The sequence below is a fragment of the Malaclemys terrapin genome, chromosome 5 (genome assembly GCF_027887155.1).
Source record: "Malaclemys terrapin pileata isolate rMalTer1 chromosome 5, rMalTer1.hap1, whole genome shotgun sequence".
Taxonomy (NCBI): Eukaryota; Metazoa; Chordata; order Testudines; family Emydidae; genus Malaclemys; species Malaclemys terrapin.
This window is the reverse complement of record NC_071509.1, coordinates 135698641-135718827: the sequence shown is the minus strand read 5'-3', so window position 1 is coordinate 135718827 and position 20187 is coordinate 135698641. Positions and strand designations below refer to the sequence as shown.

General features: G+C 42.5%; 1 protein-coding gene across 3 annotated transcripts in view; it reads right to left on the bottom strand.

Annotated features, from left to right (window-relative positions):
• Positions 1 to 20187, bottom strand: part of UBA6 (ubiquitin like modifier activating enzyme 6) — a 52505-nt gene that overhangs the window by 6525 nt on the left and 25793 nt on the right. For all 3 annotated transcript variants that reach the window (XM_054030446.1, XM_054030445.1, XM_054030447.1), the window contains 17 exons: positions 19429 to 19495; positions 17590 to 17733; positions 16953 to 17020; positions 16481 to 16559; positions 15285 to 15365; positions 14669 to 14746; positions 12202 to 12383; positions 10807 to 10912; positions 9592 to 9681; positions 9381 to 9461; positions 7656 to 7784; positions 5751 to 5802; positions 5584 to 5647; positions 4355 to 4424; positions 3844 to 3915; positions 2716 to 2833; positions 1551 to 1744 (listed from right to left, as the gene is read on the bottom strand). In XM_054030446.1, the coding sequence (XP_053886421.1) occupies positions 1551 to 1744; positions 2716 to 2833; positions 3844 to 3915; positions 4355 to 4424; positions 5584 to 5647; positions 5751 to 5802; positions 7656 to 7784; positions 9381 to 9461; positions 9592 to 9681; positions 10807 to 10912; positions 12202 to 12383; positions 14669 to 14746; positions 15285 to 15365; positions 16481 to 16559; positions 16953 to 17020; positions 17590 to 17733; positions 19429 to 19495 (1675 nt within the window). The remainder of the gene's footprint in view (positions 1 to 1550; positions 1745 to 2715; positions 2834 to 3843; positions 3916 to 4354; positions 4425 to 5583; positions 5648 to 5750; positions 5803 to 7655; positions 7785 to 9380; positions 9462 to 9591; positions 9682 to 10806; positions 10913 to 12201; positions 12384 to 14668; positions 14747 to 15284; positions 15366 to 16480; positions 16560 to 16952; positions 17021 to 17589; positions 17734 to 19428; positions 19496 to 20187) is intronic.

The following is a 20187-nucleotide window of genomic DNA, read 5'->3' as shown; positions in this document are numbered from 1 at the left end:
ATCACTGACACTTTGCCATCATTGTTGGAAAATGAGGAAATTCCCAGCCAAAAATGGAGCTGGGTATAAATAACTAAACCTTGAGAGCACTCACATTACAATGGATTTTCCAGTTTAAGATTGATGTTTTCTGCAAAAATGCCAATAGCATCTTCAGGTTTTTTCTCCTTTGTTGGTAATATATTTATTGCTTTAGATTCAAAATTAATGATTTTTTTAGACCTTGACATTTGTTTTTATTCTGCTACAAATGAAGTTCTATTATCATAACCCAGATATGCAGCAATCATGAACATGGGCTGGCTCACACCCTCCTCTGGAAAGGTTCCCTCTGGTGGAAGAAGTTAAGAGACTGTATACTTTGAAGGCTGAAACACCCCACCCCACCCCAAAACCCAGCAGACTGAAAGGCACTCTTAGCTCTGCTAGTCCCCCTCTCCCACAGCCTTACTGCTCCTGTTGGTGCCATGCCAACACTGGCCGTCCAACAGCAGTGGAAAGGACCCAAAGTGAGGGAATATGACTCTTCCACCTGTATTACTATGTAGAAATTGGTGCACAGAGCAAGGGATGGTGCTGCAGAGAATGCCTACCCCTCTGTGTGGAAATGACAGTGTCCTACTTTTCCTGTGGAATTTCGAGATCCATACACAGATCAGCAAGACATAGTCCAGGCCTTTATTCTCCTGGACTATAAACAATTTCTTTGCTATTCTACTGCTAAAAATACATGACCTCTTCGCAACAGAAAAAGGAAGGGGCATGGATTTCATTTCAAGTAATTAAAAAGACTCTCACCTACTCTTCCATTACATAAGATTAAACTCAGTGGCAACTGCTTCTCTCCTTGACAGCACATGGCCTGTATTGATCACAATGGAGTCAACATTTCTCAAATATAAAGTGAGGAATGTAAGTGAAAATAAAGGATTGCAAACTGACATTTTACCTCAAGTCTGGTAGCTGACACCTTCTTGCTAAGACATGACACACTCACACTGATGTTAACACGAATACCGGTTTATCCTACTTTAATACTAGTTAATCAAATCTTTTGTAAATGCAGTAGTTACCCTTAATGTTTTCACATTAAGGTTTCCTTCTAATTGCCAAACTAGCATTAAAAGCATGATGGAAATTGGTTTATAAACTATGCTATCGGATTCTCATACTGCTAACATCAAATACTGTATCACATTCAAAATGGTGAGTTTTCACACACACATTCTATACCACAGAAAACACTGCTTCTTGCCTTTCAAAGTTTTCTACTTGTTTAAAGACAAGTATATTATACTGGTAATTAATACCCCCTTCCCAGTCTTTCCACAATGCCATAAAGCCTACGCTACAGGATCACAGAAGCAAGAGGCCACTGTGAAGTTATACCTAGATTAGGATCAGTTTTACCAAAAGTCTTGCAGCAGGGATGTATTAGCATTAACCAGCACTCAAACAATGAAGAACAGGCAGAAAAGAGGGTCTTTGCTTCTTGCAGATCAGAGGTGGTTTTGCAAAATAAAGATTCCTCAATATGTAAACTCACTCACCAAGCCAGACACTGCAGCAGTAGCAGTTGCAATAGCAGGAATAATCTTTCCTGCGATGCGCTTTGTTTTGAGCCGATCCGCTGGTTCAATGTTATACATCTTGGCTCGCAGATTAGATGCTGCTGCTATGAAGTCTATATGCCCGTTAGCATCATCATCTTTTTCAAAGGAGAGCATCTTCATTTGCAAGTCATCTGTTCACGAAACAAAAATCAAATGTTCACCAATAAGATGAATGAATTCTAAAATAAATGACTGCTGTTCTGGGTCTATTTTATTAATACACTTTCAATTATGTGCTTTATAAAGATTAGGGAGTATTAGGTCCTGGTACAGGGGTATCTGTGCTACAAAGAGAAGCAGCTGCTATATTTGATGATTGAGTTTATTGCATTTGGGTGGGGTTGTTTTTTTTTTTTTTTTTTTTTTATATTAACAGAGACACCAAGCACTTAATTTCCTTTGCAGTGTCAGGAATCAGGGTTGGACTGTTTTGTGGGCATTCTTCCCCACCCAGGCACGGGGTTTTTCTCCCCACCCTGTACTGTATGGATCCCCTTTGTGAAAGTGTTAGCCGTTTCACTCAGACTAGAGTTACATCTAATTATTACTTTTTTAAGCATCAAAATCTTCATGTGTCTGAAGTACCTGACCAGGCACCCTTTTACTATTAGAGCAATTACAAATCAAGTTCCTCTTTAGAAAGTAATTCACCTTTTTTCCATACCAGGACCACTTCCAATCTGGCTGAGATCTAGCCAGGACCCCCCACACACGCATAGCAATGGGGAAAGGGCAGGGTGGTCACAATGCTCTGACACCCATTTGTGACTCCCAGGTTGGGAACCTGTACTTCAAGAGATACAACAGTCATAATGACAAAGCCACAAGGACTTAGATGTTTATTTCTTAGGGAACCCTTGGAAGCCATTCTGCGTCTTTTATATTTTTAAACAACCAGTTATGGATAGCTATTATCACTTAAAAGAAAGTTTTAGTTTTGTAGGTGATACACAACAAGAAAGCTTTACAAGCCCTCACCAAAGTGAAAAGCTGGTGAGATACTGAACTATTTTTCCAAAGACTTGAGCTGCACACTGCTGGCACTACGGTAGCAGCTAAAACTCAACAAGTAGTGGTGTATTTTACAAAGGAAGTTACTCACTTTTCAGAGCTTCATTGGATAATATGGCTTTTTCCAGCTGGAAAATAGCATTCCTCTCATCTTCACTGCTTACTGGAATATGGTCTGGTTTCCTTGCAGTTTCATCTGTCTGCACAACCTATGAATATATGCAACAACTGAACATGTAGCATGGTATTACTCTTAACCCAAGAGCCAGGTTTGCTCAAACTGATTAAATGTGGCATTTGTCTTTCATTATCACCACATCTAACCAAAAAGCTGATGTTTTCTCAACGTCTAGGAAAACGGAAGAAATCCACATCCCTGAGCAGCATCGTTAAGCCGACCTAACCCCCGTGTAAGCAACACTAAGTCAACAGAAAAATTCTTCTGTCGACGTAGCTACTGCCTGTCAGGGAGGTGTTCTTACCTGTGTAGGCAGAACCCCTCCCATTGGTTTAGGCAGTGTCTCCACTGAAGTGCTACATGTGCAGAGCTGCAACTGTGCCGTTGCTGGATTTCAAAGGTAGATAAGCCCTGACATGTATCTTTCTGTCAAACTATCAAGATCACCAACAACATAACAGTACTACACATGAACAGGATTTATAGTCTCAACAATTAAGAACTCCATTCTCCACAGAGCTGCAACATAAAACATTACAAGAGACAGTTTGCTGCCATGTATTTTAAGTGGTTGCAGCCTGATCCGACCCATTGAAATCTTTTTGGTTAATACAGCTCTAAAACATTAGCTTTACGTCATGGAGAAAAATAATGCCATTCTCTTGCCTAGTATTAAAATAATGTAACCCGGAGCATTTACTGTAACAGTAATTAAAAGTTAACTAAAAAACTTTGATGTGCAGGCATAAAAAAAGCCTGGAGGCTTAAAGTCATGGACTGCACTTATAGGGATTCAATTTAAAAAAACAAAAAATAATTGTGAAGAGTCCAGATCATTGTCAGCTTCATTTGGGCTCGATTTAGCTGCGATATTTAAATGCAAAATCTTGACTATACAACATGGGGAAACAAAACAAGAACCTATGCTACACAAACCATATTCTCACCAGGAGTTCCTCCACATAATGGGAAGGGGAGAATTACCAACATCACAAGAAAGATGTTTGCTTAACTTAGAGCTTAATAAAATATTAAACCTACTTTATTTGAAGGTCTGAACTCTTGTATATTTACTCCTGAAATGATCTTCAAAATAGTTTCTTCTGACAAATCCTGTTTTTTTAAATAAAGATAACTGCAGTTTACTTTTATAAGAAATAGACAAAACCTTATTAGATTTACTACACTTTGTTAAAAAAGCAAAGAAAAAAGTTTAAAAAAATCTTTGTAATTTATAGTTCATTTACAGAAGAATTACAGTTTTATGGGCCAGGAACCCCGCACTTACTTAACATTGAAGAATCATCATAAACTATCAGGCTGGGGGACACAAAGGCATTTCATGGATTAATATGGATAAAGAGCAGCAATGGTGGCACTGGACCATCATGCTGAAGATTAAAACACTTGAGGGATCAGTTGTAATTCGAAGAGTATTTTGTTTCTCAACAATTTATTACTGAAGACCCAACAGAAACAGTAGCATCTGAATGCATACTGAGTATCAAGTGCATCTAACCTATGCTCTAACTATAATTGAATTATTACCTACCTTTTCTGTGACAGTGACACAGTATACTCTTGCAAAGAGTTTTGCACCACTCACTATGAAACTGTAGTGTCTGTTGAAAAAAAGAGAAGGCAATTGTTTTTGTACCAAAATCTAAATTCAGATTTTAAAATAATATTTGTGTTTCAGTAGCACCCTGTAGCTCAAATCAGGATTGGGGCGCCAGTGGGTCAGGCTCTGAGAAAAAACAAGAAGGTAAGGTTCCTGCCCTGAAGTACTTATGATCTAAAAATGAAGGAGGATGTGTTACCAAAGTACTAACAACAATGTATCATGGGATGCTTCTACACATCAGGGAACTATTGCCCAAGAATAATTTTCCTTACGTGACAGGATCATTATGAAAGTAGATGAAACACACGAGAAAAGGAGGACTTTGGTTATCACAGCTGAGTACAATCAAAAACTATCTTGTCAAAATTTTAAAATCCGCACTGAGGGCTTGTCTTCACTACCGGGGAAAGATGACCTAAGTTACGCTACTCCAGCTACGTGAATAACTGCACTGCGTCGATGGGAGACGCTCTCCGGTCGACTTATTTTAATCTTCTCCGGGAGCTGGAGTACCGGAGTCAACCAAAGAGCGCTCTGCCATAGATTTAGTGGGTCTTCAGTAGACCTGCTAAATCGACACCTGCTGCATTGAGTGCAGCAGCATAGTGAAGACAAGTCCTGACACTGCACAACTTCAAGGCCTGTGTGATTTACTTTTAGTCTTCCCCTTATTCTGGTCAGTGTCACACCAGAGAGAATTCAATGAAATGCTTGTTACGGGAACTGCATACCTTTCACACGCTCAAACTACATCCAATGCACTGCCATATATTCCCATTTGATCCCATTTTTTAGAACTCTGAGTTCATAATCTAGGTGAGTGTTCCCCAAGAGTGGGGAGCAGTTTCCCAAAGGAGAAGTCGATATTTCATCTGACAAACCTCAAGACTTTGACATGCTTCTTTTGCAATAAAACTTTGAGTTTAGTTATTTGCAACACTGAAGTCTAGCCCCTTGGTTACACTGAGGTTGCTATTAAGGGGAAAGTGCGGGCGGCAGTGTATCCAATGCAAACCTCACTTCAGTTTGTGTGGTCTTAGCTCAGTTCAAAACTTCAAGTTCTATAGACGACAGTTTTTCTGCTACACAAGCCTATTACATAATATCCCTCCCTTCCTCCATGTATATACAAAATATCATAGAGGTACAATACTTACAAAGGATCACTGAATTCAAACTTTATTGGAGAAGGTGGCCTCTTTGGTGACTGCCAAAACAAACCTGGTAGTGGGAAGAATTTAAAGTGAAATTCTAAGTAGTTAATAACATAGTAACGCAATGATTTACTCTATAAAGTCACATCAAAGTGGCTATTTATACTTACTTCCATCTTTTAATCGTGTATCAAGGGGAAAAGAATGAAGTAGTTGAAGAGCCTAGAGAAGAAATGTCAGAGGACTATTAATACTCCATCATACACAAATCAGCGCTTCAAAATATGAATGAAAAAGAAGAGATGTCATTGTGGTGCTCTAAAATCTTGATCCAGCTTTGTCATATTTCCCTCTGATAGAGGGAAAGTTTTCTAATCAGTTATGAAAATAAAAGAAATTTATGTTCATGTAGGATAGGGGTGGCTAAACTTTTTGGCCCGAGTGCATGCAGGGCCATGAATGTAATGCGGGGCAGGGGGTTGGGCTTCAGGAGGGGGAGCGGTGTGCAAGAAGGGGCTCAGGGCAAGGCGTAGGGGTGCAGGAGGGGTGCAGGGTGTATGAGGGGGCTTAGGGAAGAGGGTTGGGGTGCAGCAGGGGTGCACAGTGCGGGAGGAGGCTCAAGGCAGTGGTGCAGGGAGGGGTGCGGATTATGGGGGGGCTCAGAGAAGGGAGTTGGGGTTCAAGGGGTGTGAGGTGCAGCAAAGGGCTCAGGGCAGGGGGTTGAGGTGCGGGCAGGGGGCTCACGGCAGGGAGTTGGGGTGCAGGCTCCGGCTTGGCGCCACTTACCTGGAGCGGCTCTGGGGTGGCAGCAGTGCGCACCGAGGCTAGTGCAGGCTCCCTGCCTGCATGCCTGCCCTGGCCCTGCGCTGCTCCGGGAAGCAGCTGGCACCACGTCCTTGTGGCCCCTGGAGGAAGGGGGGCAGAGGGCTCCACGCATTGCCTTTGCCTGGGGGTACCTCCCCCAAAGCTCCCATTATCCGCAGTCCCCCGTTCCCGGCCACTGGGAGCTTCGGGGGAGGTACCCACAAGCAAGGGCTGCGCGCGGAGTCCTCTGCCCTCCCCTCCCCTATGGGCCGCAGGGATGTGGTGCTGGCCACTTCTGGGAGGGGGGGTGGCAATCCCATGGGCCAGATCCAGCCCGTGGACCATACTTTTCCCACTCCGATGTAGGGAGCTCCTTCCCAATTGTTCAGAACCACGGGGTTGAAGTAATGAAAGTATTCGTGCATATCAGAAAATATAGGTGCCAACTGAAAATGGCACTCTCCAGTCTTCATCCAAAAATGTTGGTTAATATGTGAAGTACACACTAGCAACCAAGGAACTGTGCATGGAATTAGTACTTTTTCTTCAACACAGTCACCCATTTGTGTACACATAATTTAAGCACATTACATATCACACTTTCAAAATTACATCGACACAATCGGCATGTTTTAATCATCCTGTCTGCTATATATTTGAGAAAACTGAATACGAGTTTTCTCAAATTTGAGTACACGGATACAAGAAGTAAGATGACAGCAATCTTAGTGCAATATTAAAAGAGTCTACTGGAACAAAAGAGAGACAGGGTAGGTGAGGTAGTATCTTCTATTGGACCCACTTCTGTTGGTGAGAGAGACAAGCTTTCGAGCTTACACAGAGCTCTTCAAAGTCAATTCACTGAAAGCATAAACCATATTTTAATAGAGGGGCAACCTTGTGGGATAGCAGGACTATGGTATTTATTCAGTGGAGACACTGCCAAAAAATACAGTAAGTCCCACCCGAAGTTTCAGTCTAGAGACACTAAGATAATGTGAGGATTTATAAAATTAAGTTAAAAACATCTAATAATTTATGCAAGACTATACCCAATGTGAAACCTTCTCAAGAGATGAGCTGGGTTTTGAATTTTTTAATTGTAGCATTTGTGGCAAAGATTCACTGTCTGGTAATTCTGGAGGAAAGTGACAGGAAACTTTTTGCAAATAATTTTGGTATTTTATCCATGAGATAGATAAATAAATTCTTTTGTAAGCCTCAATTAATCAAAAGCCATTTCTCAACATTAACAGGTTTTATATACAAACCTTATGTTTAAAATACTTTTCAAATTTTATTCTTGCAAGTTCCACACATTGAGACCAATTTCGGGGTCTTCTACTGAGCGATTTGATAGCTTGAAAACAGCCTTCTAAACTCTCTCCTGACTTTATTCTCTGAACAGAAAAGGGGAATAGGAAAACAGTATTAGACTGGACAAGCTCCGTTACAACCATTTAATAAAATAAAAGAGTAAATTAAACTTTGTTACCTTACTAAGAAAAGGGAAAGTGGAAGTCTAGTTTAGGAAATATTCTTTATTCTAGGCTTCCCTATTTCACTTCATGCCACCCTTTTTGCAGCTTCACCTTTGCAATTTCTCCAAACACTATTGCCTAACATAGCAGTTCTGAAGTTTCCTGCTTGTTAGATGTTTATTCCATTTTGTTTCTATCAGCCTCAATCCTGGTTACCATGGGGTAATCAATGTTCAGTATAGAGAATGAGTGTGCAAATCCTCTTACTGGAAGTTGCATATTAATTTACCATGCAGAAAAATGAAATTAGTTACTTGGAAGCAAATTCGTTTCTTTCTAGTTTCTTCAGATTAGTTGTTACACCAGTTCTCAGGAAGATGCTCAAATATTTTCTTCCTATCAGAGGGCAGTATAACTCCTCACTGCTCCCACGCACGTGTACAGGTACACATCAGCTGGAGAAGCTTTCTACACACAACTGACTCAGCTTTGGGCTACTAACGGAGACAGGGGCAATTCGGGAAGTGGTAGAGGTGTTCCTGATGATAAGGCTATTGTGGATATTTATAACTAAACTTATTTTGCACCCAATGTGATCAATGATTATTAAGGCTACGTTTTAGTCACGGGTATTTTTAGTAAAAGTCACAGACAGGTCACGGGCAGTAAACAAAATTCATGGCCCGTGACCTGTCCGCCTTCCCCCCCCCAGTTTTATTCCCTGGTATTTGTAGTAAAAGTCACGGAGGTGCAGCGGGCTGCCCTGGGGCCCTGTGGGTGCTAAGGGAGGGGGTGTTGGGTTAGCAGGGCCAGTAGGCTCCCTACCTGGCTCTGCACCCCCATCCCCCCAGCAGCAGCAGAGTTTGGGTGTGGGAGGGGACAGGGGGTTGGGACATGGGACAGGGTGAGGCAGGCTCTGGGCGATGCTTACCTGGGGGGCTCCCCGGAAATGGCAACATCCCCCTTGCTCAGCGGCTAGGCAGAGGCGTGGCCAGGCAGCTCTGTGCGCTGCCTCCGCCTGAAGCCACCAGCCCCGCAACTCCCATTGGCTGTGGTTCCCGGCCAGCAGGAGCTGCAAAGCCAGGGCTCTGGGTGGAGGAAGTACACAAAGTTGCCTGGCCACACCTCTGTCTAGGAGCTGAGCGAGGGGGATGTCGCCGCTTCTGGGGAGCCCCCCAGGTAAGCGCCGCCCACAGCCCACCTCACCCCATCCCGTGCCCCAACCCCATACCCCCTCCCACACCCAACCACTCCTGCTGCGGGGGGGGGGGGGGGGGGGGGGGGGGGAGAGAGAGAAGGGGGGTGCATGCGCGTGCCATGGCGCACCGGCTGCTGCAGAAGTCACGGAAAGTCATGGAATCCGTGACTTCCGTTACAAACCTGCAGCCTTAATGACTATCATCAGATCACAGCTTCTGTATTAGGAATGAAAACAAAACTGAACTTGAGTCTTGATCTTAAAATAAGAGCCATTGCTTTAAGGCCCTTATTTTAAATCACAACATTTATTCCTACCTGCAAGACCTCTTCTGCGGATGGGTAGGTTTGCCAAAATTTGTTAAACAATGAAGGCTTGTGAGAAAACGCACTTTCAAACTAAAAAACAAAAGCAGAAACATGGTGTTGTGCAGGTCACTATTCTCTAAGTGGATTCCCCCCCCACCCCCTCCACACACACTTCTAAATACAGAATGAATGTGTGTACCTTGCCAGGCAGTACACTTACCTTATCCCTTGCCCACTGTATTGTGTGCTCAATGGCAGCTGGGAAAGATTTTAAAGTGCAAAAGGGTATTTCTTCTTCTGGTGGATCTCGCTACATTTAAAAAAAAAAGAGCTGTGTATACTGACACACACATTCAAGTAGATTACTACCAGTGCACTGTAAACGTCTCTATTATCTGTAGGTTGAACTTCAGCTGACATTAAACAAAGGGTGTTGGGGGCTGTTTATAAAAGCATTACAATTAGATTGCCAGAACAAAGCTAAGTTGCCACAGTGGCATTAGACGTCTCTTTACAGGCAAGAGGGATATTATAAGTAGAACTGTTTTCACTACAACTGAAAAACAAAACTTAAAAAGGCAAGAGGATAGGAGCTCCAAAAGCAAAACTGACCCATGAAACGCTATTGGACAATGGAGTGAACTGCACTTATGTCAGGGCATCACTTCCCCACTTTCAAATAAGAACAGGTGCCAACATTTTAAGAAGTTATTTCAGAATTACTTTTAATTTCTGATCCCACTGGCACTGCTGGTTAAATAGAGGAAACAAAACCCTTAAAACATATTAGGTTGGGTTCTCCTCTGCGAACGTCTTTAGAAAAATAATTTTTGCCACATTTTTAAGTCTGAGTTTCCAACAACAGGAGGTGCACCTTCAGTGACTCAAACGGGGGTGTGTCACTTGTGTGACGGAGCAGGGAGCGGGGCAGATTTGACCTGGGAATGTTGCAGGGGAGTTACATTGGGGATAGGAAGGAAGCCACCTGAGCTGTAACCTGAGCCAGGAGGGGGGTTGGGAGAAGTGACACCTTCTGGCTGGGAGACTGAACAAAGGAGAAGAGGAGGAGCGGGGAGACGGGAGAGAGCTGGTGGAGGAGTTTTTTTGTTTTCAGTTTGGGCTGGGTGGTGCAACGCAGGGAACCCCGGGCTGGGGTCTAAGCTCCCTAAACCCCCCAAAAGGACGTGATTGAGGGATTCTGGTTGTATCTACACACTCTGCTTGGGACTGTGTTCCTGTTATCTAATAAACCTTCTGTTTTACTGGCTGGCTGAGAGTCACGGTGAATCTCAGGAAGAGGGGTGCAGGGCCCTGACTCCCCCACACTCCGTGACAACTTGTATTTAAAATACACAAGAGGTAGAAAAAGTATAAAAAAAGGACTTTGTAGGATCAGCCACACATGGTAAGTTACTGTTACGAAAAGAACACTTACATGGCTGTTATAGGACTCTGTCAGATGAGGCACAATCGTTTCTGTGTGTCCTTTAGTTCCCATTGTTCCAGAGTCTAAGAGAGGACGCAGGTTTGCTACACAACGACTAAAGTGGAAATACAACATAAAAGATATCAGGGGAAAAAAATCATTCGGAGAAGTCAGCGAGACCCTGGACTATCTGAAATCAAGCCAAATGCCCTTAAAAAAATCTTCATGGATACTCTTGTTTTGCTTCTGTATGTTTCGTAAATGAAGGATAGTTTCATTATAACTCAAAAACAAGGTTTGCTGTCAAACCTGATGTTTTAGCCCTTGACAGTGTTTGCCCTGACTACATTCAAGACCTCTCTTTTGAGCATTCTCTGGCTGGGATTCTGTGCTTGCAAACCATCTACTGGTTGAGTTTTCCTTCATAGTGTCCTGGAGTTGGCAGGTCTCATTTTTCCTATGGTGGACCATTCATGATAGAACTTGTGTCCTATCTCGTGTTTCTCTACACTCTTCGAAAGCATCTCCATGTTTTTTCCCCATAAATGTGTTTTCACAATGTCTACTCTTGGCCCTTTATTATCTATTCTCTCCCAATTACACTTCCCTTTAAAGTTGCTACCCTCAAACCCTTTGTATTTTAAGTTTTTATGTTGTATTTATTATCCCAACACTAAATACTTTGCTGAACGGTGAGTTATATAATCTCGGTAATAACACATAGCAAGTTCAATATGGAAGTCACTGAGCCACAACAAAGGGGGAATCTCATGATGCAACATTTAAAAAGAGTCGCTTCTCAGACCAGAATCAAGTTTCTCATATCTGTGCTCAATGTTTCCATTTTCCAGGCTAGATGGGCATTCAGTGTGCAACTAGAAATGGACCTCGCTTCCCTCCATTTTCAGGAACTCCAAGGTCATGCATTATCCAGTGATGTCACAAGTATCCAGTAGTCCAAATGGATTTTAAGGATATAGGAAAGACTTAAAAAAAAAGACTGAAATTGGCTCCTGAACTTGTCTTGGGCCTCGTCTCACTGGGGATTTCAATCACTTATGCCATTATGAACTGATTTGCACTGGAGTAGCTTATTCCTGCTTAAAACTAGGGGAAGCCACACTAGAACAAATCAGTTTATTGCGGCCTTGCTTGTCTACACTAATGGATGGCCAAAGATGGCCGTAACTAGAGCAATTCTCAACACCTCTGAGATGGATTTTGCTGCATTTTTTTTTTTTTTTAAAGGCAATCCAGTTTGTGGCCTACGTTTCTCTCAAGGTCTGAAAGACAAGATTGAGGATACTCCTGTCAAGCCATATTTAAAAAAAGATTGGGGGGCACAACAACAGAGGGGGGAAAAAACCAGAAGAGCAGATATGACTCCCATCTCACCACACTTACCTGTCTATATATCGCCTTGCCTCCACATTGTCTAGAGCTGTAACAATGATGTCTTGCTTGGTGTAGAATTCATCATTGTAAATGTTCTCGGTGGCTGGACACACTTTATTAAGATACGGATCTATCTGTAACTGAGGGTTGATGTTCAGGGTTGCTGCTGCTGCAGTATAGCTTTTAGGTTTCTAATCAAATGAAAAATATGTTTCTTTTATTGCAATATTCGTTCTAGAACCAAGAGTGAAACAAGGTGGCTAGATTTGGGTCACAAAAGTTCCTCCGGGATTGCAGATTAAACAACCATTCAGCGTATAAAATGTATAAATCTGAAACCCCACTGCTGAAAATGAGGAAATAAGAAGTTAGACAGGAAACCAAGTTATGGTTACTCAAGAGATGAGTCCTTCACCTTTAATCATCCTATTCATCCAAAACAGGCTGTGAAAGATCTGCTCTGAGTGCCTGGCCAAACCCTATCCAGACAAGATGCAATACTGGTGGTTCGGGGACATTGGAGAGAAAGCATCTATAGCAGGGGTTGGCAAACTATGGCACAGGGGCAGCATCCGGCCCTCCAGACGTTTTAACCCTTGAGCTCCAGCCAGGGAGCGGGATCGGGGGCTTGCCCCACTCCGCGCGACTCCTGGAAGCAGTGGCATGTCCCCACTCCGGTTCCTACGCGTAAGGGCAGCCAGGGGGCTCTGCAGGCTGCCCCTGTCCCAAGCACCGCCCCTGCAGCTCCCATTGGCTAGGCATTGCGGCCAATGGGAGATGTAGGGGCGGCACCTGTGGACAGGGTAGTGCACAGAGCTGCCTGACCGTGCATTCGCGTAGCAGCTGGAGAGGGGACATGCCACTGCTACTGGGAACTGCTTGAGGTAAGCGCCACCCGGAACCTGCACCCCTGACCCCCTCCAGTGCCCCAAACCCCCGCCCCAGCCCGGATCCCCCTCCCGTCCTCTGAACCTCTCGGTCCCAGCCTGGAGCACCCTGTACCCCCAACTCCTCATCCCCAGCCCACCCCCAGCCGGAGCCCTTACCCTCTCCCGCACCCCAACCCCCAATTCTGTGAGCATTCATGGCCCGCCATACAATTTCCACACCCAGATGTGGCCCTCGGGTCAAAAAGTTTGCCCACCCCGATCTATAGGATAGGGTAGAGATGGTGTCTGCCCCTATTATTCCAGTAGGCTGTTTGTGGTGCTTCTGAATCGCCTATTGCCCCAAGGTAGCTTTTGTGGCTAAAAGTTTATTTCAATTGTATATAGGCAGAAAAATGTGACCAGTGCTTACCCAAAGTAGACCTCAAACAATAGCATTGTGATTTCAAAACTGAATTATTGAAATGTCATTTACATGAGGCTGACCTCAAAGGTCACAGTAAAATGCCATTATCCACCTAATTGACAGCATTAACTGGGGGAACATGTTATTCCAATTTTCCAAAGACTTGCACCTAGAAATAAGTGCAATTCAGTGCTGACATTGGTCTGTAAAGCCCTATATAAGCTGGGTTCTAGCCATGCAAGACACCATCTTTCTCCTGATTTGCTGCCATTTCCGTCTTTGCTAGCAACAGCTACATCTGAATAACTGAGGGGAAGGTCTTTGGGCTATGAAATTGGCATTTCCCATTGGTCTGCCAAACCTTGAGACTACTGCAGGTTGCAATGCAAAGTCAACCATCTTTCTCCTTTTAGTAGCTTTCAAAGAATGAACTACTGCTTTGTGTTGCCCAATGATTAATTACATGCATTTTTCAAAATATTTAATTACTTAATGAAAAGAGACTAGTTAAGACAGCGTATATTTATAGCAAGGGTGCACACAGGCAAGCAAGTTGATTTGACTATTATGAACTGCAAATTAAAACATCTAGCATCATAACTCCAGGGTCTCCATACCAATATTTCAGAAAGTCATGGCTGAAGTATTTAAAGCAGACTAACACTTTTCCATAAATGCTGTTTTAATATTTCTGCTCACACGATTCCTGCGATTATTTTTATACTGCTTTACCACAGTTTTCAGTTAAGTAATTCTGACATTTCAATTGTCAACTCACAGCAACCTGATGCAAGATGTTTACTGCTTGTAAGTTCATAATTCGCATCACTCTCAGTGGCCTGCCAAAGCTCTTGGTTCTGATTCTTCACTCACAGCTACGTAAAGGAGGAATAGCTTCACCGCAGTCTATGGAGTGACACTGGTGTATATGAGTGGAGAATCAGGCCCTTTGAGTCCATTAAACTGGTGTCAATATAAATAGTAAATTTAGATGTATGAATAAGTCTAAATATTAGATTTAGTATTGTTAAAGTCTATTCCCTCCTCCCCTCCCCCAAGGCTTCTCAAAGACTCCCTTCTTTGCACACAAATATTTATATGATTAAGCTAAGGTCTCACAGTGAGTAGAAGCAGCAGCACATACTCTGGCCGGGAGACACTATGATGCAAAAAGAAAGTCTACCTGTATATGATGGGGTCGAAAAAGAAACTGTCTGTTCAAGTTGGATTTCTCGATCAAGTCTGGATCTGTAATTGTGACCTACAGCAAGAAGGAAAAAGAGAATAGCTGAAATTATAAATTAAGTGTGCTGTTCAGCACTGCTCTTTTTGTAAAATCTAGTTTCCAGTGTCAAAATAAGATTGACAGATGGTAACATGAGCATTAAGACTGTTACAACAATCTATTTTAACATCTTAGATTTTAAAACAAACTATTTCCCAAGAGCGCTGCTCATGAGTTCTACTTCCAAATTACACATGAACATCCCAATTTACACGTACCTCTCTTCCTCCTACCCAAGAACTCAATCCAAAACAAGATTAACGCCTTAATAAGACTACAATGGGATACAATTTTTATTTAAAATATGTATCTGTAAGAGGGTATTTAAACTGGTTTTCATTATAAACAATCCTCTTTAAAAGAGGGGAAAAATGAAACAAGCACACATCTCTGTATACCATCATCACTTTCACCTCAGTCTCCAATACATCCAAAGCATGCCATATTTACAATAAACGGTCTTGTGTTATTGTTTAGATATGTAATGACAAGTCAATGTGTGCATAAAACTTACCATGCCTTTGTCTCCGCCACTACCAACACCAAGAAGTGCAAAATTTTTTAACATTTCACAGCCTATTGCTCCACACCCAACCTAAAGAAAATACAATTAAAGTGGTCAAAGACATCATTTATTTCTATGACTTCAAAAAATAGGAGGGGACTTCATAACATAAGATTAGCTGAAAAAGTATATAAATTACAGTATATATCGAGGTGAAATTCAAAATTCAGATGTTTAGCTACAAAAGTCCTAGTTATCAGAGCCACAACAATTTCACTCAGAGGGAATGCTCCAACCATGTAAATGAAGGGTGAAACCTTCAACAACTAGGAGGAGGATGTTGTTCGTGGCAAGCCACCATCAACTCACTGCCAATTATACAACTAAATCCTAACCTAGCCGCTCTCTGAGTGAGATCCAAGACGTTGTTTGATCAGGCTTTTCACTAACTTGCCTGACATTTTTTATACTAGCTTCTAGCTACTTCCATGGATTCTTTGAGGAAAATTAGGTTGGCTGTTTTGATGGACTGCAAAGCAGGAAAGACTACGTTCGGAGCTGTTTTATGAAAAGCAGCCCAGAAACCAAAGCAGTGGACAGCTAATAAAGAGAATTTTTCACTTGACCAGAGCTCAAAGAGCCGGGAAGCGATTACCATTAAAGTTTACCCAGCTGGCTGGTTAGATGAGCTTTTTGGACAACTACAAATAGATTTTCTCCAAATCACTGTTCACTTCTTGCTACAAGATTTTCTCCGAAGATTTAATACATCTTGTATTAATAAGACTTGTTTTCTATATACAGACACAGTTCCTTTTCATTTAGGACATTATGAAGCACCACAGCGGGAACCAAACTGTCATTCTAAAAACTATAATTTTGCAATGCATTCTTTGTATACTTTATTTTTATTCCTTTGCTCATTAAGACCCTGATCTTCAAGGAAGGCCACATGAGCAGCGTCTCATTGTACATAGCTCCTTGCAGGTTCAAGGCATCATGTACACAATTCAGTAATTGACAATGGGTCTCTTAGACATTAGCGTGTTTTACTGAGAATCTACTTTTACTTTTGAATGGTTATCTGGCCAGTTATTCATGTAACCACTGCAGCTCTGGCTAATTTGAGGAGAATTATAATTACTTGCACCATATTGTAAGACAGTTCACATAACACATGACTTCGTATCATAAGCCAAACTTACCAGGAAAACATTCAACTTGTGCAACTTTTGGCACAGCGACTCTCCAATGCAAACCCTCAAGGCATCATATTTATCTCCCCTGTGCAGACACATTCAGGTAAAGAGGGAAAACAGTAAACTGGCAAGAGTGATACTAACCTACATATGATAAATGGCATAGATTGTGCTTCAATATTAGCTAAGATAACGAGATGAAAACTTCCCCACAACTCAGACAGAATCAGGACTCATTACTTAGTCCTGCCTTGAGTGCAGGGGACTGGACTAGATGACCTCTCGAGGTCCCTTCCAGTTCTATGATTTTAACAATAAGACATGCGCACCTAGGGAACATTTCCTCTAACAGATTAAACAAAAACGTGCAAAGTATCTACTGAACTATTACTAGGTTAAAATCTTAAAAATTGGATTGCATGCCCACAAGTGATTCAGTACATAAAACACTACTACATTTAGAAAACGTCAGCTTTACCTTGGGAGGAATTCTTCACAACTGGTCTTGTCTAGAGATATAGCAATATCCAATGCATCAATATACAGCTAAGGGGGGAAAATAATTTGATCACGTGAAAATATTTCGGATTAATGTGTAAATGTATTTGATTTAGAAGTAGACAATTAGGAATGCACAATTTCTGTGTACAATATGTAGCCATGAAAATTAGGAAAATTCAAGATGAAAGACAAAAGCTAAATCTCTACTGTCAATATACGATTAAATAGCATCATTAACTTGGGAGTTATTGTTCCTAGCTACTAAAAGTTTATAATGAACTTGAAAATACACGTTTATGCCAGAGAAAAAGCTGGTACGTTCATAGCATTCAGATGTCTCTTTTGAGCCATGACAGTTACATCGCTTATCCAGTCCTTTTGAAAGTAGTTCCCAATGAGTCTCGGACTGTTTTTAACCTAGCTGCATTCTAGAGGCCAGTCCCAGCACCCTTGGCAGCACCATTCTTATCTACAGTAGTTCAAGTTAGCACACACCATATATTATACCTTCACACAGACAATGACAACAATATGTGTCTATGCTTGCCTTCAGTTTCAGCAGGTGGAAACAACTATGTATTAATAAAGCTAAACATCAAAAAAGAGAAACTTACCCACTGCTGCAAAGGAGAAAATTTTCCCGTTACTGCTTTCAAGACTTCTTGGCTAGCAACACCACCTACTGCTGCAGCAAGGGGAGCTAGAAATCCCTGAGCAGTCCTAGAGAGCCATTTCACTATGTCTTCATTCACCTGAGGCTGAAAGACAATCCACAATAAAAACAATTTTACCAATTTCTCCCAGAAATTAAAAATATTCTGTGCTTGTGAGATAGTGCTATCAATCCGGCAATGACATGCACTTTTTATCCAGAAAACAGGAACGGCAGTCAACCCTGACCTGAAGGTACCAGCACTTCTAGAAGTGACAGTATTTCAAGTCTCCAGGCCCATCCAACCTCTGGCTTTTAACATCATCCAACTCTTCTGACAATGGAGCCAACAGATGTGGTTTTCCTATGGGGGAAGAGACACTGAAGTGGCTAAAACCCTACAGATTAAGGAAGTATGCCCTACAATCCTGGGAAAAGGCCTGCCACTTTTAGTCAAGACAACATCAAGAAGGGACATGACATGCTAGAAGTTTTGTTTTAAGTGATTTGTTCAAAGGCTAAGAAATCTGCACTGCTTGGGGCTAAAAGTGGTTTTGAGAAGCCTAGTGTAAGTGTCTGGATAGAACAATGAGATACCTTTTCTGAGGGACTAAAAAATAGGAAGTGCACAGAATTTGAAAAGGTGCTTGTCAGTTTTGGATTTATTTGCTCAATGTCTGTCTGCTCCTTTGCTTTCCTTTCCTTTTCTGCTCCAAATTGCAGCTGTAATGGATAGATCAGGGGTAGGTAACCTATGGCACGCGTGCCGAAGGCGGCACGCGAGCTGATTTTCAGTGGCACTCACACTGCCCGGGTCCTGGCCACCGGTCTGGGGGGCTCTGTATTTTAATTTAATTTTAAATGACGCTTCTTAAACATTTTAAAAACCTTATTTACTTACATACAACAATAGTTTAGTTATATATTATAGACTTAGAGAAAGAGACCTTCTAAAAACGTTAAAATGTATTACTGGCACACGAAACCTTAAATTACAGTGAATAACTGAAGACTTGGCACACCACTTTTGAAAGGCCGACCCCTGGGATAGATGGTCTACTGGACCTTGGGCTAAGACATTTTTCAGACCCAATAGCACCTCCTAAATGGTCCTGGTTTTGAGCCCTTGCCTGCTCATGAATACAGGGGAGCAAAAACAGATGCAACTAAGGTGTGGAGTAGCAGTTCTGTGGTAAGTGTCCCTAGTGAGCCTACAGGAACACCAAGTGGGGATTCCAGGGCCAAGGGGAACTGCCACTTGGAGGCCAGTTCATCTAATAGCCACCCAGAGTTCCAAAAGGAAACCCTTATTGGATATAACCATGTTTTAATCAGCAATAGCTCTCTGTCGCTATGCTTCCTAAACCACTACCCTCAAACAGGGCATGGTCAAAACATGCAGGCGAAAGCAAACAGCAGACAGGATGGAAGGAAGGAGGTTTCTAGAGAGCATCCTACATAGCCCAGAACCGCACAAGACTCGAGATCCAGGGGCAACGGAGCCTGGTTTTCATATTAGACTCCAGGGAGTGGTCCAGCCTGTATGAGGCCAAACCCTCCCTGAGGAAAGGATGCATAGTTCTCTTTCCCTGCATGTCTTCCTGCAGCAGGAGTTGTAGGTTCTTCTTTTTCAAATCCATCAAAACAACAACAACAAAAGCTGGATCAAGGGCCAGAAACTAAAGCAAAGCAGGTATACATGTATTTAAAATGATCTATAATAAGAGTATTAATTGCATTCATACTATAACCACCTACATAATACTGTAGAGTAACTGCAACTGAGCTAAGAGCTACTCACTTTGCTTTCCAGTGTTTCACTGATGGATACTGCTATTTTCAACATCTCCTCAGCATCTTGAAGGCATCTAAATCCCAGGACAAAAACAGCAATGAAAGCTTAATAGTAAAGATTTTTTTCCCTGAATATGGACATAGAAGAACAATTCTCTATGCAAAAAGCCAGGAAGCAAACTCAAGAAATGTGTCTAGTTTTTGACTGTAAAAGTGTTGAAAATACAGCTTAAAATCTGTTTTAAAAGTGTAATATTTAGTTCAAAAATAGGTGTCTTTATTGGATATCTCTACACAAAAGGTTTTCATGTTGGTATTTTAGCTCTGACAATATAAGCTTAGAACAATACCTGAAGTCAAACTCCTAAAGCAGGGGTGGGCAAACCTTTTGGCCTGAGGGCCACACCTGGGTATGGAAATTGTATGGCTCGCCATGAATGCTCATAAAATTGGGGGTTGGAGTGTGGGAGGGGGTGAGGGCTCTGGGGTGGGGCCAGAAATGAGGAGTTCAGGATGCAGGAGGGGGCTCCGGGCTGGTGCAGGGGCTTGGGATGCGGGAGGGGGTGAGGACTCCAGCTGTAGGTGTGGGCTCTGGTGAGGGGCCAGGGATGAGGGTTTTGGAGTATGGGAGGGGGCTCCGGGGTGAGGCAGGGGGTTGGGGTGCGGAGGGGGGGGGTGAGTGGTTTGGCATGCAGGAGGGAGCTCCAGACTGGGACCGAGGGGTTCAGAGGGTGGGAGGGGGATTATGGCTGGGGCAGGAGGTTGG